The following is a 19,894-nucleotide window of genomic DNA, read 5'->3' as shown; positions in this document are numbered from 1 at the left end:
CTCATCTTGGCTCAAACAACTAGAACTTTCCTGTCAGACCACATTGTTCTGCTCATGGAAGCTTTCTTGACAGCTTATTTATCATAGATCCTCTAAGTCTGAATTCCTACATAGTCTCCTCTATCTGTTCTGTACTCCTGGATTTAATCAAATACAGAAAAGGGAAGAAAGAAAAAGATCTTTGAAAATGTCTACATGAAACGTGTACCTGCACGTTTTTCTCCTCCACGGTGTTCCTTAAACAGTATACTATAGCCATTATTTACGTGGGTTTCTATTTTATTAAGCACTATAGATAGCCCAGAGATGATTAAAGTACCCAGGAGAAATGAATAGGTGATGAGAGGGCACTATTCCATTTTATACAAGGGTTTTGAGCACCCATGGACTACCACTGAGCGCGGAACTGCTCCCCCAGGGGGACTGAGTTCTGACTGTACTTTCTGGAATTCTCAGTTCATAATTATCTATTTTTACATGTAATTACTTAGTCAGTAACTCATTCTATCACTAGACTGGAAACTTCATGCTTGTCGTTAACCACTGAGAGCAGATTCTGAGCGAATAATTGTTGACCGAATCTGATTCAATGGTTACCATTTAATAGCAATGCTTGCCTTATCGTGGAGAAAAACGTTTGGAATTTTGGCTCTACAAAGGTTGCAGTTCTGATTACATTATTGTTGAAATTCAAAATACATTTCATTTTTGTGCTTATTTTACCAATTTCCTCCATTTCTCTGATTGAAGTATTAGTTCAAAGATATGACACTCAATCTATTAATCCATCATAAATTGGTTTATATGTCATTTGCCAGTTCTGTGGCCTGGGACCTTCACATTGACATTTTAAGCACTATTAAGTCATTTTACTAAGAAGTGTTTTCTTGCATCAATATAAAGTATTAAGTCTTATTTAAATCCTAAGATTTTTGTCTCCACTGTGACCATGGCTCGACTGACACACTTATCTAATAAAATCCCATTGGTCTTCATGCCTGTTCCACAGTCCAGTGTTACTTACTGTGTCCATGACAGCTTTGGGTACCTGAATCTTTGTTTACTCAGTTTAACCAACGCACATTGAGCCAATGGAGTTTGCTGGGCATTGTCCCAGGAAAAGAGAACGCAAAGGTAAAGAAATGGTCTCTGGCTCGTGGGGTTTTCCGAGAATTAACTAAGCTGTGCAAAACTGCACTGTACTATTTCAGGTCAAATAAACTTCAGTGAGAAGCAGGTTGAGGCACACAAAACAGAAAGCAAAACAGAGGCTTGCAAAGTTCACGCCGCATCTTAGATGGGTATCGGGCATGGTTCCATGAGCTTATGCCATAGGTTAAGTGTGAACCTTTTACTCTTCGGTAAACTTTTCCACTTGTTACCAACTGAATTAATTACTCAAAGGCCACCTGCAAACCTTGTGTCAACTGGCGATGATATCAACCCGGTGGCTGAAAAGATTGTATTGTGTTACGGATCTCAGAAGCACATTACGGCATCTGACATCTGACACGGCTACCATAAAGAATGATCTTACTGGCAGTAAGGGTTAAGCTGCGAGGAAGGAATGCGCCTTGAGTTCTCCCTTTGCACAGCGCACTTTCCACTGAAGCTCCAGAACTGAATCACAGCTATGGAATCGTGGCACATGTCCTTTGCACTGTTGACATAACAGCTTTTCTATCATACGTACATATTTAAGCCAATCAGATACAAAGCCTGGCTTCACTACATGGCTCTCATTATAGAGCTGCTGACTGTGTGTGGCAATGTACTAATTATAAGAACGACAGGCCACCCGGAAAGAGCATTTCTGAGTGTCACTAAAAGTTTTCTTTTTTTAAAAAAACAGAAATATGGCCCTTTTAACAGCCACAGAGAAGAGCACCAAATTTGAATACATGGAACCACAAAAACAACAAAAACTATAATAACAAACATGCACACACACATACTCATACACATGTGCACGCATTCACACACGTGCATGCATTGACACAAGCACACACGCACGCACGCGCACACACACATGCATGCACACACACATGCATGCACACACACACAGATGCACACATACACACATGTATTTATGAATGTTGGTCTGTCTGTATGCATGCCTGTTTGTTTGTAGGTATCCTGCAGAACTGATGCAGTAAACACCCATTCTGTAGACTTTGTCTTGCTATATAGGGTCAGTACTGTCCAAAGCAAGCCACCTTCAGCACTGCAGACACAGTCACAGAAAGTAAATGGACCTCACAGGAAAGCCACAATTAGAAGGACACAAAGAAACTTACTGGTTCTCCGGCAGGCCCCATGTCTCCTGAGCTGCCGGGGAGTCCTTGTAAGCCCTTGACAAACAAATGAGAGATTTGTAGAAAAGCAGCACATCCAGAAACGTTTTAGCTAGTTTACACACCTGCCTTTGCTTGTGGCCTTTTTCTACATATTCCTCGTTTTTTTCTTTTTGTACATAAAATTTATCATGAGCACTTCATCATTAAGAATGTAATCCTGTAGCATTAAATAGATCCACAATGTTCATCAACCACGGGCACCACTCATCTCCAGAACCTTTTCATCTTCCCAGTTGAAACCCTGACAATAATTCTCTTATTCCTGCTGCCATTTTCCATGTAGCTACATCTGTCTGCATGAATTTGACTGTCTAGGTAATTGTCGTAAGTGAGATCGTAGGCTACCCGTTCTCTTGTGTGTCTGCCTTATTTGCTGGGTAGAATGTCAGCAGGGTTCTTCCTTGTAGCCTGTGTCAAAGAAGCCTTTCAAAGCTGGGAGAATATTCCCATGGATGTGTAAACGACATTTAGTTCATTCATCTGTCAGAGGTCACTTATGTTGCTCTAGCTTTCAGCTATTGTCCATGCTACTGTGAGCATGGGTTGTCATATCCGAGTCGTGGGTTTCCATTACTTTGGGCATATGTTAGACATGGAATTGATGGGGTATATTTTAGTTCTATGTAAGCGGAAACAAAACTGTCCTTTTTCTGTTTTAAAATTACATTCATTTCCGTATTGTGGCTTAAGCTCTGTTCCGAAATTCCCAGGTTCTTCATTCACTCCAGGCTCCTAAATCAATAGACAGGATCAATATGGAGGCCTCACTCTGCCTGCTGTGCTAACCGAAATGAGTGATGGAAGTGAAGGCCTTTGAGTGGTGCCTGCTCAGTTTGCTCTGTCAGGCATGTTTGGACACAGAACCAACTTAGTATTTCCATCAACACTGTGGAGTCTGCACAGAGGTCATTTTGCAAAGCAAGGACTCAATTTCCATGTTCTCAATTTTTATTGGGGATTAAGAGGAAAAAGCACAAATTGGCCTAAAGTAGAAATTCTGCTTAAGGCTTTTCAGATGTTATTAATGATATTAATGATATATGACTCCGTGGCAGAGCTGACTGCTTCATGGCTTCGACTCAGGAATTATGGGAACAAATGACCACAGAATAACAAAGGCTCTGTGGTTATTTATAGCCATGAAAGATAAATTTTTCCTCTTTTTATCATCATCATCATCGTCGTCGTCGTCATCATCATCATCTGTGTGTGTGTGTGTGTGTGTGTGTGTGTGTGTGTGTGTGCGCACCCACGTGCATGTGTAACTTGAATATGGAGGTACTTGTGGAGACGAGTAGAGGGCATCTGATCCCTCTGAGCTGAATCACAGAAAGTCGTGAGCCTCCTTGTGTGGGTGCCTGTAGTCGAACTCGGATCCTCTGGAAGGGCAGGATGCTCTCAGAACCCCTGACCCATCTCTTCCGTTCCCCCCACTCAGATCTTCATTTTTAAATGTAGATAAGCTGATGCTCAAAAAGGTTAATTAATTTATCCAAAGTTGAAACATAAAAATAGGTGGAAGAACCAGTGTTGTCTGACCAACGACATCTAACTCAAGACAAGACATGCATCACTCTACACAGGAGATAATGACAGAAATATAGGAAGATTTTTCCCTGAAGGCCCTTCTTTCACAATGGCCGCTTTATGGTGCTGAATGACACCTGGGGTTTTATATAGACTGAAAACTGCCTTTAGGATTAAAGGTGAAGAAATATTTTACAATTCAAAAGATAATTGACCATTAGCAGACTCTCCTAAAAGAAACTTAGATGTGTTATAGGCTCCAGGGAAATGATGGTGTTTGGCCATTCAAACCCTCAAGAAGGAATGAAGATCACTAGAAATGGCTAACGAGAAGATGGATAGAGAGCCAACCTCCTCACACCAGGCTCAAAGCACACAACTAACTTATATCAAAGCAAGTGGAATTCTATTAATATTCAGACAAAAGCTTTGCTTACAATGAAGTTTCATAGTGCACGTGGATATAATATGTAAAGTAACCACAGCATAAAGACAGCATGTCAATAAATTGTCCCATGGGCTGTACATTTTTACATACATACTCTGCAACATAAATGTCCCCTTGCTGGCATTTTATGGAAAAAGTTTACTGATCCTGACCTAGAATAACTATTTAAGTCAATAATGAGGAGTGCAAATCAAACGCCAACAGGTAACTTAAGATATAATTTATAGACAGAAGGTCCTGTATATAAAACAACAAAGCAAAGCATAAAATTGTGGACCTAAGTCCAGTCATGGGAATTAGAGTAAACAGAAATGGACCAAATACTCTAATTAAAAGTTAGAGATTATCAAACCAAATGCAAGATCCAACTGGGTTATGTTCACGTTAAGTAACAGGACCAGCTGGGCGTAAAGAAAATTGGTGAGAAGAAGACAGCAGGCAAACTGCAAGCCTGTGACGGCTGGCAAGATGGATGCTCTCAATAAACGAAGCCATTTCCAAGACAGTACTACTCAGAGAAAACATAGTCAAAATTAAGCAAAGTTATAATAGGATGTCGAGTTATGTGAAGGAACATTAGAAAGAATTAAAGGGCGAAAGAGAGACAAACCGGATCAGAGAGATCGATACACACCTGGCATCGACTGGAAGGATGCTCTCATCAAAAACTTGACAGTGTATGAAATGTTATAGTTTTCATGGTTAGAAAATCAAATACAGCCTCCCAGGCTCCGTGACTCCACAAAGCCATTGGATTGTGGTGTCTCTGATTTTGACTTTTGGATCAGATCTACCGGTGGATGGGAAGAGTGTCGGTCCATAGACAAGAACACTTCCTGGTTGTCAGGATTATCCAAGTACCGTGTGTACTGTTCGATTCACTTAATACTTGCTTTGGTAACTCTGACAGTCTGGGCTCTTGGGGTTAAGATAGATCAGGGATAGAGCAATCACTCAGGCCCTGGGTCAATCTCTACGGAAAAAGAGAAAAAGGAGGAGGAGGGGAAAGAGAGGGAGAAGGAATAAGAGTGTGTGTGAGTGTGTGAATATGTGTGTGTGAGTGTGTGTGTGGGGATTTAGAGAAGGTGGATGATTTTACAGATGTTATTAACTCTTCATTTCAAGGGTGAATAGAATATGCTGTGGATAGCTAGCCTATCAGAGCAAGGTTGTGCTGTTTTTCCGGAGCATGCAAGAGAAGCTGTCCGATCTCTACCTAATATGCCTTTGTGCTGCAGACCTTTGTGACACTGTCTAAAGGACTAGGGGCTGTAAGGTTACTCTTGAAGATAATGGGAATCTTTGGGGTTATTTGGTTTTCCCAGAGAAATGTTCCCTGCCTCCCTAAAATTTCATTTCACTCAAGGGGGAGTCAAAGCGGCAAAGATGTCAGAAACCTCAGCAGTTATCGCGAGCTCCTCACTTCCTGTCCCCGCTGTGACATCTTTTAAGGCAGATTTGCCCTTCCAGGAGTGCACAGGACTTGCGTGCTCTAAGGCAGTTGCAAAGTGATCCTGGTCCCTCTCATGGGATCGAGGAGATTCCCCGTTTGTCTAAGCAGAAAATGAAGATAGAATTCTAAGGGAGGTCAGCAGTACACATAATGAGTGATTCTATTTCTGTGAGCCTCATTTAAAAAAAAAATTAAAGGAATAGAGTTGAGCTCAGCCTTGCCTGCAATACGGCCATGGTCAGAATCTGCAGAAGCCTGGCTAACCCTGACTAGTGACCGAAACGCGATGATTACGAAGACACACAGGCGTTCTCTGAGAACGCCTTCGGTTAACGCACCAGGCTAAACACACCTCTTTTTGCAGGACAGTCATTTACTTTCTTTCAGATCTCTGGCAGTTTAGATCTGACTGCTGTCAAAAACAATGCTATAAGGAAAGACAACAGGCAGGGGGCAGCAGATTTCAAACAGGAACGAGCAAACACTGTCATAGGTGACAACCACCACCAGCCGAAACCCCCACGCCCTGGCCTTTTCTGACTCCTCAGCTGTAATCCATCGAATTTTTCAAATTATTTAGATTTAAGCCAAACGATATATTTATATGGTAAATCAAAGTGTTGCTAACATCATGATTCAGAATGAAAGCAATTAAAAATACTTATATGTGTAAGCTGAGTGGTCATTTGTGTAATTATCATACATGAATGTTTGTATATGCACCTTGTCAATATTTCTCTACTCTTTCATGGTGACGGCCACAGAAATTCTTGATGCTCAGAGGAAAATACAATTCTGGTAAGATGCTAGATGATAGGAAAACGTCTAGCATTATAAAACACTGAAGACTCTTACAGCAGTATAACAAGAGAGCAAGATATGTGTGACTCTGCACACACAAAAGGAAGTGACGACAGAGGTTCTGGAAGCTTCTTGTATGATTTTTGTCACATCTTACTACAGTTACACATTACACATCATTTCATTTCGAAAGGAGTTCTAGAGAAACATTAATCATGATGAGAGAGGGGTTACAACTGTCATATCAGCTCGATTATTAATAACAAGAACACATTAAAGACAAAAACTTACTGGTTTTCCTTGAACTCCCCTCTCCCCAGGGCTTCCAGTCTTACCCTATAACATGAGAGAAAAATGCTTAGGTCATACAGCCCTTCTCAGAAAGCACAAGGGAGAACGTCAAAATGTCCGTGCTTAAGGAGACGTGGTTTGCTACTCACGGCACGACCAGGAAGCCCTCTTTTCCCTTGGTTTCCTTTTTCACCCTGACAAAAATATCAAGATCACATGGATTGGTCAGAATTTGAGCCATGGTCTTAACAGTACTACACAGACAACAAGACATCAAATACACAGCTCAATAGTAAAAAGAAAACATGGCTGGCGTGTATTAAAGACTATGGGGTAGAAGGAAACACATCAATATTTAGATATATAGGACACAATGGCCCTGCCACATTTAACTGCACATGAAATGGAGAATCAGGAAGTACCTTGGCACCATGTCCACCTTGATCCCCTGCGAGGCCATCTGGTCCTCTGGGTCCCTACGAGTAGAAGGAAAATATCCCATTGTTCATTTGAAATGCTCCCCTTAAAAGCAGATAATAATCAAGTCCACATTTTAAAGGATTTATGCCACAGAGTAAGTTTGATGAGTACAGAATTAGCTCTAGCAGCTGCTGAGGTGTTTCTAACATGAGTCGATTATTTTCTCATTATTTTTAATCAGTAATCCTGTGGATTTTATTCTTAAAATGACTCTAAGTTAACTTAAAAGAGCCTGGGTTGTTTGCCTAGGCGGTCTTCTTAAGTGTCATTGTTTTGGAATCGTTCTTCTCTCTCTGCATTTTTAGAACACGAATGCTCAGGACACTGCACTTGCGATGTGCCCACTGGACGCACTTACTGGGAAATGGCAGGGGCTCAGAACGGGTACAGAGGGGCACTTGTGGGCAAATCTGCTCGGTATCCACTCAAGGATTACCTGCAGAGAAGAGCCAGCTTCTTCTACCGAGATAAGTCTCGCTTTCTAAAGCATACATGTCTCGAAGGGCTTTGTAACGGACTTCAATTCTAAACCCTCTGCATGGACACCTACTGTGGAAGAGAGACAATCTCTGTGTGGACACGTAATCTCGAGCTTCTTCAACATGGACGACAAAGTTATTTAATACTTAATTCATTGCTGTGATCTTACAGAAAGAGAAAATAGTTCTAAGGAGGGGTGGTTGTGCAAAGGACCAAGAGGAGAAGTCCACATGGAGGCAGACCTGGTACATTTGTCCCAGGAATGGAGATGCCACTTGGATGTGTGAAGTCGGCCCCATGGGTTCTGAGTAGAAGCAGACAGAGGGCCCACGTGGGAAGAGTGGAGAGAGGAGACTTAGCCTGACCAGGCTATCGGCTGCATGTAGGGAAGTGCTAAGAAAGCAAGACTGGGATTCACGTTTAAATACGTGGGTGACCGGTAGGCAGCTGGTTTGTACACAGAGCAATTATACAATCTCAAGGCCCTGTCAGGGCTGAGGTGGAGGGGCCCCAGTGTTGGTTCCAGTGCTGAGGTCCAGTATTGCCTTATGGAAGCTGTTCACTCTAGCAGGCCTCTCTGGGCTGGATTCCTGACTTAAGTGTATCCCAGGCATGCTCCCTTTGGAGGGACCACTAACACTCCATGAGGATCTCCCTATTAAAGCGAAATTTATATAAACCATTTGTATAGTGTTTTACATTTAAGCACACTTGTGTAAGGCCGTTTCACTGTGAGCATTTTTGCTGTTGTTACTACCTTGGTGGTCTCATCAGCAGTGCGGGTTATGTCTGCCTCCTGAGGGAAATCTACCACGCTGCCAGGTTATGCCTCAAGCTCATTAGCTCACTCTTGTCTGGAGCACAGACAGTACCAGCCTTCCTTTGAACAGAGCTCTCAAGCCCTCACATGGTGACTTTGGCCTTATGGCCTTAATGTGACCACCTTCCCTCTCCCAGCTCAACACAGCCAGTTTTGACATTCCTAACACCATACAAAAAAGTCTGGTTTTACTGTCTCTGTAGCATGCTTTTACCTGGAAAATGAGAGATCCAGGAGACACTTCCTTTTAAATAGTATGCAGAATTATGTGCCTACTGTAACACTGAGTGTCTAATCCTCTTAGGCCTTGTCCTGAGCTTTATTTTGTCTTAGGAGTCACATCAGCAGGCAGTGATCATACACACGACTGCAGCCCCTCAAGGGACTAGCTTGCAGTGTTTGTCACCATACGGGTGTCACTGTTAGAGAGAAACCCCTAAATTGTCGCATATTTCTAACATAGTTATCCCTCTACCCCATCCCAGTCTTCAGGACATGGTCTTGTCCATCTCAGTCTTGGTCTCAATACCAAATTTGCCAGCTGCCTGCCCCTCTACACCAGTGCTCTAGAGACAGAGTGTGGGCTTTCAAGGGAGCTTGTGATTAAGGACTTAATTCCCGCCCCTGCGAGTAGGTGAGGCCTGCTCTGCTCGTCTCATTCCTCCTGTGGGGCATGGGCACAGAGGGAAATATTGGCAGGTGTCAAAGGGTCCTTTTATCAGCAACACTCCAAGTGTCAGCTGTGCACGTGAACGGCAGTGGCTCTGGTTGTGCCGACTCCTAGCTGCCCGTCAGGCCTAGCCTCCATCATCCGGGATGGAGTAGCAAATCTGTCAGCTTATATCGTCTGTATAAAGGAAAGGACTTTATGAACTGCGTGGAGGAGTTGTAGTATATCACGTAACTGCTCTTTGCTTAGCTGTGCTCCGGCTCAACATGCAGCTAGAGAAAGGTTAGGGCCACCTTTTAATACTCGTCTTGTGGCCCTTTGCAGCTAGGTAAATGGCATGTTGTCCCACTGCAAGTTAGCATAACCTTCATGATGCTCTTAGCTTTGCCTTGCTTTTTAGACATTGGTATTGTGTCCTGCTTTGATTTTCCGTCCCCTTGGTAGATTTTAGTATTCCATAGTATTTCCCAGTTTTAAGACCATAAGCCACAAAATGGGAAAGCCTACTGTGGTGTGAAAGTTGAGGTTAGTTGACATAGCATCTTCCGGGTCACTAGTTAAATGTCATATAAAGTGTAAGAAATTATGCTGTGTCGATATACAGTGGGTCGTCAGTAGGCAGAACCTCTCAGGAAGGGTCCTACCATTCATGGCATTTGTATGACATAGCATCTTCAGGGTTTACTAGTTAAGTGTCACATAAACTGTAAGAAATCAGACTGGGTAGATATACAGTAGGTCATCAGTAGGCAGACTTCTCAGGAAGGGTCCTACCATTCATGCATTTGTATGACTAATGGAGAACAGTATAAATCCTAGACCAAATAGGTCAAGTGAACAAGCTTCAGACCATTCTCTGTGGGCTCAGAATGTATGTACCTAAGAGTAGAGTCTCCCTTCAGGGCCCTGTCTCACAAAGTAGTGGCAGGTGTGCCAGAGGATTGATTCCCTTAGCTTTTGTGGTTGCACCAGAGGATGGACCCAAGACATTGAAGCCAGACACCTTTCCAACTTACCTCAAATAGGCCAAATTAATAGTGTGTGTGTTTGTGTGTGTGTGTGTGTGTGTGTTTGTGTGTGTGTGTGTTTGTGTGTGTGTGTGTTTGTGTGTGTGTGTTTGTGTTTGTGTGTGTGTTTGTATGTGTGTGTGTGTGTGTGTGTGTGTGTGTGTGTGTGTGTATGTCCATCCAATGTCTGTGGAGGCCACAAGAGAACACTGGACCTCCTGGAGTTGCAGTTACAGGCAGTTGTGAGCTACTCGACAAGGTCCTGGCAGCATAACTCTAGCTCTTGTGACTGAGCAGCAAGTGTTCTTAACAAATAAGCCATCTTTCCATCCCCATTCAGTTAGGTGTCTTTCTGTGTGAAGTCTACCATTAATGATATTCTGCTAGTGAAGAAAGACACCCTCCTCCCCTAACAAAGTTTCCCTTTGTAGAAATTTCTGAGGGACATGGTTTAAAATTGCCCAGCTCCATTTGGAGAGAGTCAGGAAATCATATCTGGAACATGGTGGAAAGTCTTGTGGATGTGAGAGCTGAGGTCAACGTGACACTTCAGGAGAGCTACTTGTGGTCATAGTGAAGTTAGAACACTGCACAGCAAATGAACTTGCAATGGGATTTACGAGATCATTCAAGTGGTCCGGCATGTACCATGGTTAAGGACATGGATTTGCTTGAGAGTCACTTAGACCTAAATGATTTAACTAACAAAAGGTTGGGATAAGTTTTTGTTTTGATCCACCTGCCACAGGCTGTCCGGCTTCCTCACTGTGACTCATGCTGGACTGAATAAACACGTCTGACCTCACCAAGACCCGAGCCCCGGCCAGCAACAAGCAGCAGCAAACGACTCTCAGAGTCCAGATCCCTTCTCTCTCAGTTTTAAACTTATTTATGCTAAAATGGATCAACTATCACCGATGTTTGTAGACGGTCAATCTGAAAGCCAGGAAGGAAAACAGTTTTTCATAAAATAAATAATAATAAAGACAAAGGTCTCTCTTCAATCCTCACACGAGACGTAAAATCAAAGCTGCTCTCCGACTGGGAGTCCACAGGACTCTTGCTCAACTTCACGACTGGGAAACCACAATGCTTTCATCTCTACTGGTTTGTTTTTTTGATTTTTTAAAAGTCTTTGTTAGTTAGAGACCAGGCTTTAGAATTTTAAAAAGTCTCCAACAGCTCTAAAACTCAAGGCAAATGAAGGGCAGTGCATGAAGTGCTTCTCTCAAAGCCACCCGCTCAGACGAGGAAAAGTATGGCTTAATGTTCCGTGCGGCATCCGATAACCACTGGCTTTGGAGTAAGATCTATCAGGGCTTGAATACAGGGAGTGACATTGCTCTTTCTCTAAGGATCATAATCCTCGGGCCCCAGTTATATTTACTTGGTTATATCTGTGATACACAGTGGCTCTGAGGATTAAACAAGACAATATACATAAAACATGTGTGACAGGCATGTAAGCGGTGATGCTTTTATAAAAAGTGTCCATGTTTAAGAGACAACTTGGTGGATAAACACTCTTCGCACATTTTTCTGCGCACATTAATAACTAGATAATGACTGAAACCCCTTTGACCTACAATTGATAAGCACTAGCTCATCTCATGTCTATTTATCTTATTTCTTACTGTTTTATTTTGTTATCATTTTTCATGGCCTATAAATATGTTGTCAATAGGAATGTGATTTATTTAAAGATATTCACATTTATGATGTCCCTACAGGATGAAAAGAGAGACAGGGTATAAGGAAAAAATATGATATTGTAATATCAGTGAAAGTTAAAATGAGTGATTTTATACTTTATATTAATTATGTTTCTGTAAGCATTTTATAAATATTAGTTATGTAACTATAGTACCTAGTTATACTAGTTGTATTATTAGTTATATTTCAATTGCTAAAGGTAGTTCATTTAACAGAATAAAAACAGCAAAAATCCAGCATGGAAGCATGATTCTAGACTGTGAAACAACCGGAGGTGAGTTTTTGAGGTTAACATTCTTTTTTGTTACTTACTCTTTGTCCTTTAGGACCTGGGCTCCCGGGCGCGCCTCTTGCTCCAACAAGACCCTACATGTTGAAAATTTAAAAACTCAGATGTCAAATTCATAACATTGTTACTAGAATAGCATCTATACCTTTCTTATGTGACGTTTACTTTAATCGATGGAGTTTTAAAAATGAAATTTATTTTTCTCCCTACAAATGCATCTTCATTAATCAATATCATGTGTTGTTTCCCTACAAATAAATTTTAATAAATCAATGCCATGTGTCCCTTCCCAGTGTTGGCTTTCAAAATATTTCACTCTTTGGATAAATGCCTTTTATGGGTGAAATGAATTAATATTCACCAGACAGTGTTCAGGAGGAATGCACAAAGGAAATGAGGAGGGAGAGATCCTTTTAAGCAGTTAAACCAGTCTAACATCCCTGCTCCATCAAAGAAGCAATGGCTATTATTTCTTTGCTATTATTGAATATATCGGATATAAGCCCATGTATCAATTTTGTATACTTTCTGAACCCGTGAAAGTATCAAAAATATTTTAAATTAATGTATCAAAAATGAAAATTAGGTTGCTACTTTAAAGTCAAGTTTTATGATGTATTAATCTCCTATAAAGAGTTACTAGAGTAACTTTGTAGCACAAAGTTATGGCTACATATGAATATGTACAGAAGGCAATTCTTGACAATAAGATCATTTAGCCAAACAACAAAGTAGGTCCCTCAATAGGGCATGTTGTCTTCACAGGTTTACCATACCAGACATTAAACCTCTCCTGACAGCAGCCCTCAAATGCAGTCAGAAAGCAATTGGTCCCCCTATAACCTTGACAACACTCTTTCACGGGTGTGTACAGCTTGCCTGGTAGGTTGGTAATGTACCATGCCAAGGCTAGACTTGGTTAAGACCTTTGATTCCTTTCACTATGAGTAACTCACACCTTCAAACACTATGAAAGTGAGCAGGGACTTTGAGATTGATGTTCTTGGTCCTGCAGCCAAAGCACATGGCGTCTTCAGGTCCCAGGTCTTTTCCTTTTTTGTCACTGTGAGTAATGACAGTGGCAAAGCCCTGTGTTGTTTTGCTGCCTGTGGGGCTTCCCTGACCACGCACGCATAACAAGGAATTCTGATCACAGCACTGAGATTTTAATTTAACAACCCTTGTCTTTGGTTTGGTTATAAACTTTATATAGATAAAAACAGACCAAATTTTAGGGTCTCAAGTTAACTGACTCCTTTCTGTGAGTGAAGAGATGGACAACTGTGTTCTGGTCTCTTTTGTTTTAGAAGTCAACATTGCGTCTATGAATATACCAGGAAATCAGCTTCCTTTACAGAATGGGAGCTCCATGAGACATAATATAAACAATTTCTGTGAAGAGAAATTCTGCCCCGACACCACAGAGGCTGACCTTCTTCAAATTCATGTCTGAAATAACTGTCAAACCTTGACAAGCGAATGTTTTCTCTTTAGGGGCAAGATTTAATTATCTTTCTGAAAAGAACAGATGGAATATATTCAGAGCTCAAGTTTTACTTACCAAAGGCACATTTCCTATGAAGTTTAACTGTTTGTTTGAGAGTATTTGTGAAATTTAAGAAAAACATTTTAAAGTATCTGCTTGTGTTTTGTTAATTCCTTGGCTCTCAGCTCTATTTTGGTTACCGATTCTATTTTCTTACAAAAGGAGGATTAATTTTTTTCTTTTTAGTTCAGGCCAGAGAACTGAAATTGGTTACTATACATAGTAGGGGTAGGGAAACTCAAGATACCAAGAAATACTTCAGAATGTCTACATGGTTTGGGAGAGATCTTACATGTGGCTGATTTTGCATGGCAAACAATTTGATGGCACAACAAAGCGATGAATTTAAATTAAAGTGGACATTCAATAGAGGATCACAAGTCTGTCCTATACTTACAGGTAATCCAATTGGGCCCATGGGTCCTGGAGCCCCAGGAGGACCTGGGTAACCCTGTGATTAAAATAAAATGTGAAAAGCATATAATTAATCATTTCCTTTAAGGGGAAAAAAACACAGTAAAACAGAAATGGTAACAAAAACAACAGTTTGACAAAGGAAATGTTGTAGGGTAGGATCATAGAAATTAAAGTTGTGTTTCCATAGACGGTGCATGTCAATTATTAGGCCGTTGCTTTAAAAGGAAAGTCACTAGGTGGCACCGTGTGTTACAAGACCTCGGGGTCATCTTCATTTCCTCTCTCTAGGAGATGACATCTTATGTGTGGACTATGCTCTGTGATGATACACATTATGACTTATGAACTCTTCAAAGAGGTTGGGGAACCCCATGATTAAGGAAGGTGGATGCAATTAATCCATAAGCTTTTACATACAACATGTACATACCTTACAATATGTAGAACACATATAATACGGTTCTAACACCAATTCTGAAGATGTCTTCGGAGGGAAAGATTCCTGAATTCAATTGGTTTATGAGTAAGTAAGGTCCACTACCTGCCCCCCACTAGAGATTGCTAAAAAAAAATCTGGTAGTGATCTTCCGAAAATGTAGAAACTAAAAATGCAGAGCAGAAGATGGAATGAGCTTGTTGTGTTGTTTGCTACCTTTATTCTATATTTTCTGAAGGGGGTGTTCAAAACTTGATACTGATCATCCTTTAAATTTCCTGTAATGCTTAAAAACTATTTAAAAAACTAAAAATACAACCCAGATAAAACTCACCAGTTGTCATTATCCTGAGAATATAAAAGGGTAAGACAAAATTTTGGTGCTAAAACTCTTATCTGCCAAAGAGACCTACCTCATGGGCAAAAACCGGTTTACTATTAGAGAGTAGTTGAGAACATATGCAATATAAACATTATTTGCACGAGAACATGCAGATTTTCAGTTGAATTTTCTTTTTAATCCAGTGTGGCTCATGTATCGCCATTTAATTATTCTCCCAAAACTGTAGAGTATTTTTTTTACTAAGGCAGTTTATTTTTATGCTCTTTCATGGATTTGGTACCATAGAACATCATTCTAGAATATAAAACAGCTAAGAGGAGAAGTCCAATGGAAATGTATTCTAAAATAACATTTTCACTTAAATTCCAGTCAGTGTGGGTCTAACCACCGAAGGCCTTAGCTTTGTTATTGGGTGTGCTGGAAACAGAGTGTTTAGATCCTTGAGTTCTTACCATGACACCTTTTTCCCCCTGGGGACCAAGTGGGCCTGGACTTCCACGTTCTCCCTTGTGAAACAAGAAGGAGAGAAGGCAACACTGAGTTATTTAGTGCTGGTCGAGCTAAGAGTACAAAGGGCACCACAATGATAGCTTACATGCACAACTGTCTTCACCTGTAACACCTCTGAAGCTCACAGAGTTTGCATTTTACCCCCACGGCTGCCAATCTCCTAATACAATAAACTTCTCTTTTTCACAGTCTTACTGAAGTGAAGATTAAAATTATGGGTAGACAAGATCTTCTAAAAAGCACGTAGCCTGCTAAATTTAGTTTTATAAGTGAGAATTCTAATGAGTCACTACAAGAGACTGCAGAGTACTAAGTTCCTGAAAACATCAAGCAAATTGGAAAAGGAGCTAATCTCTAGAACAATGGAAGAAATTACTTCCTTGGACTGTGGGCCTCAGTGAAGAGCCTCAGATCTCATTCTGGTGGGTCGTAGGAATCAGGTTCAATGGAAAGTTAGGAGTAATGTAGTCATGTTAAATGTCCTCATATTGTCCAAGTCTTAGCTCATTGAATCATAACCAAACAATGGAATTATTTCTGTACCTTGTTATATTAAATATCAATAAGCGTATGTTAAAAACTTGTATTATTATGAGGTTAAACTTATATTCTACTTTCAAGTAACTACAGATTTGCTATTACTGGAGATGAAATAATTAGAGGAAAATTGAATTATAAATTCTGAGGAAGTTTTTCTCCCCTCAGGGAGGGAGGAAAATCAGGGAGGACTAGGGATGTGTAAGGACCTTGTTTAAGAGGGTGGGAATTAACAGAGTCCAACAGTTTGTCCATGAACAGAAGAGAGGGAAGTGGATCAGATAAGCAATGAGACTGAACAGAGCGAGTAGCACAGGTGTCTAATAAGTCGATTGGGGGAAAGAAAAGAGTAAACCGAATGCTTCTTTTTCTGATTCAGAATGGCTTCCAGAGAGGTTTAAAGGTAGAATTACACAATCCCTTTTTTCCTGATTCTACACCGGCCACTTCACATTTGCTTTTCAGATTACATCTTTATAACCAGAAGGGTATCCTACCCTCCTAAAACTAGAAACTAACATGCAACTAGCCACAATTCAACATATTTAGGAGTTTCATTAGAGGTATCATGTTATATGTTTGAATAACGTTTCCTTTCACCAGCACAGATTGTACAGAGTAATACTTTCCACTGCTCCATTTTCAAAGTGCTCCCAGCACACCTTGATCTCGTGCACACACTCTCTCACCATTTCTGTGTCTCCTGCTTTTCCTTCTCCAACCCTAAGGGCCTCCCTTTTACACTTACTGAATTCCACGTGTGAGAGAAACCATGAAATGTTTTCCTTTCAAGCCCGGCTTGTTTCCCTTAACATCATGACCTCCATTTCAGCAATGGCGCCATTCCACTCCTTTTTATGTCCATTTGGGGCTCTACATTGTCTCTTGGATGGACAGAACTTTCCCTACACTTGGAATACTGTTCTGCATGGCTTCAGTGAGTGGATTTCTTGCAGCTCTAGTTCACAGATACATTCTTTTTCTACATTGAGAAGTCTCACTTTTCATCTTTTAATTCTTTCCTCTTTTTTCTGTCTGAAGGTATTCATTCCTTAACCATATCATCAATCTGTGAAAAACTTGCTTCTCCTTAATTTAATGGTAATATTGTCCACAGTTTCAAGTTTTGATTCATGGTGCCTTTCATTTCCAAAATTCCTGCCTTTCCCCCTCGGAATCTGTTTATTTACTGAATTTCTCATTTTTCTTACTAAAATTCTTCTCTAAATCTTGGTTTGACTTTCTTATCCCATTTGTCTGTTTGTTTGACTCCTCTGTGAGGTCGCTGGTGCTTTTTAAAGTGAACTTCTGAATGCACTGCTTAGTCTTTTTACATTATTTTTGGATTCGGTTATTGCGGTCTCATTCGCTTTGGCTCGAGTCATTCTGCCTCGACTTTCCACTTTTCTTGTGTTTCTATGTAAATATTTTTGCATTTCTTGGGATATCCCTTCTGGTTCTGTGTGAAAGTGTTCTTAGGGGCTGGTTTTATCTCGAGCTCTCAATCTCCATCAATGCTCCAGGGAGAGCAAACAGACCACAGTGGAACAATTCAAAAGCAAATCAGATATTTAAGCACAATGAAAAACCAACTTTCTAGTTTCTATATTCCCTTAAGGAGAGAAAAGAGAGGAGCTAAGATACTTAGACTCTGACTCCAAGCCCTGACACCGTTACTGGTGCTTCGGTGTGCGTACAGAAAGGAGCCTAACATGGCTGCCCGCTGAGAGGTCCAACAAGCAGCAGACAGAAGTAGCTATTTACATACAACCATTGGACTGAAGTAGGAACCATTGGAATTGAGTTAGGGAAAAACGGGAAGAGGTTGAAGAAGACCATAGAAAGACGAGCAGTCTCAACTAACCTGAACCCCAGAGATCTCTCAGACACTGAGCCACCAACCAGGCAGCATACACCAGTGGTCCAAGGCCCCTGATACACACAGCAGGGGACTGCCTGGTCTGGCCTCAGTGAGAGAAGATGCACCTAATCCCTGAGAGACTTGAGGCCTGAGGGAGTGGGGAAGCCTGGCGGTGTATGTGTGTGGGGGGTGGGTTGGGGACATCCACTTGGAGATGGAGGAGAAGGATTGGGATGAGGAACTGTCAGAGACAGAATAGGAAGGGAATAATGACTGGACTGTAAAAAAAAAGATTAAAGATAATAAAAAAAGAATAAGATAGGAACTAAAAAGCTATTTAAGCTAAAATTATTAAGTAATAAAATGACAGAGTGTAGAAAAAAAAAGAGAATGATCAACATTGGAAAGAGAGGGAAATGCACCTGTTGACAGCAGAAGAAAACATGGTGCAAGTAAACACAATAAAAGTAAACATTCAGAGAGAAAAACAAGACCAATCGGTTGTCTCCTCCTCGCTGAGGAGGCAGACGATGAGGATGCTCTGCTCTCTCCCAGACTCATCCTTGGTACTGGGAGAAGGAGGGTACTGGGTACTGTGTGCTTTCTGTAGTTCCAACAGATTGGACCAGGGGAGGCTGAGCCACTGTGCCTTTTCACTGGCCTTGATGGCTACTGTGACCACCGCTGGTTGAATTACTGCTGCGATACAGGCTTAACAATACAAGAAGGTAGAACCCTCCTTCAGGTTGTTGCTGTCCTATGAGCCTGTCAACCACCAGGTTGGAAGGTCCCTCATGGTGAGACACTCCATTTGTGCAATGTAAGTGTGGGAAATGCCCAAGCAGCTGCTGCGTTCTCACCATGTGCTTCTTGGACGTGGATGTTTTGTTGTAGATGTGTGGACACACAGAAAAGTGATTAGTGTCTCTAACCCTCCATCCTCTAGTCCCCTCTTAGGGTGACAAGTGCCTTCCGATCAATCAACACTAAAAGCCATATATGGAAGACTGAAGTTAGCCTGCAGTTCTTAATACAAAACAAAATAACGAAATGAATTACCTTTTCGCCAATGCTTCCGGTTATCCCTACTTCTCCAGGTAAACCAACAGGTCCCTTGTAAGAAAAATGACAGAAAATATGTATACATTACATTGCTCTTATAGCATCCTGGTTTTAAATCACCTATAATTACTGTTTACATCACCTTCATCTTAATTTTATTTGGAGGCAAATCCTGTGTAGAATAGGTACATAGCCTATGACTTCCTGTTAGAAGTCATTTATTCATTGAGTCAAAAATTACCTAAATCAAATCTTAATGCATAGCAATACTTTGTTGGGAGACGATGTAGTCTCTGACCTCATAAACTAGTGAACAACAGGATGTTATAAATATCTACAACCTCCATGTCTACTTGTTGGGGATATGTTAGCATAAATTTTTGTGACTACCTTCGAGAGTATCTTGATGCCCATTTGTGTTCATTTATTTGTTCAGTTATACAAGAATTTGGTATCTCTTCTGGTACTGGCTACTGAGGTAAGACAGGTTTAGGCCCTATCTTGATGACGTAGTTAGCTCCAGCTGTCCATTTGACACAACCCACAGTCACCTGCAGAGGAAACTTCAGTTGAGGGACTACCTCAATCAGCCTGGCCTGCGGGCACGTCCGTGGGAGCATTTCTTAGTTGTTAACTGATGTTGTTGGATGGGTGGGCCTCAGGTGTATAAGAGAGTAAGCTGAGCAAGCCTAAAACTCCAAGCCAGCAAGCAGCGTTTCTCCACGGTTCCCTGCTTCAAGCTCCTGCCTTGGCTTCCTTTGATGGTGGGACTAAAACCTATATATTAAATAGGCTTTATCCTCCTCAACTTGCTTTTGGTCTTGGTTTCATCACTGTGACAAATCA

General features: G+C 41.2%; 1 protein-coding gene across 7 annotated transcripts in view; it reads right to left on the bottom strand.

The window, feature by feature from the left end:
• Positions 1-19,894, bottom strand: part of Col24a1 (collagen type XXIV alpha 1 chain) — a 257,186-nt gene that overhangs the window by 100,392 nt on the left and 136,900 nt on the right. For all 7 annotated transcript variants that reach the window (XR_010064497.1, XR_010064498.1, XR_005501386.2 and 4 more), the window contains 8 exons: positions 19,046-19,099; positions 15,531-15,584; positions 14,280-14,333; positions 12,360-12,413; positions 7,300-7,353; positions 7,027-7,071; positions 6,878-6,922; positions 2,298-2,351 (listed from right to left, as the gene is read on the bottom strand). Coding sequence is in view for 3 of the 7 variants with exons in the window: in XM_039103871.2 (XP_038959799.1) it covers positions 2,298-2,351; positions 6,878-6,922; positions 7,027-7,071; positions 7,300-7,353; positions 12,360-12,413; positions 14,280-14,333; positions 15,531-15,584; positions 19,046-19,099 (414 nt within the window). In the remaining 4 variants the exon portion in view is untranslated. The remainder of the gene's footprint in view (positions 1-2,297; positions 2,352-6,877; positions 6,923-7,026; positions 7,072-7,299; positions 7,354-12,359; positions 12,414-14,279; positions 14,334-15,530; positions 15,585-19,045; positions 19,100-19,894) is intronic.

Source organism: Rattus norvegicus, chromosome 2 (assembly GCF_036323735.1).
Source record: "Rattus norvegicus strain BN/NHsdMcwi chromosome 2, GRCr8, whole genome shotgun sequence".
NCBI classification, from domain to species: Eukaryota; Metazoa; Chordata; class Mammalia; order Rodentia; family Muridae; genus Rattus; species Rattus norvegicus.
The sequence above is the reverse complement of the archived record's forward strand: the minus strand, read 5'-3'. Positions and strand labels throughout refer to the sequence as shown.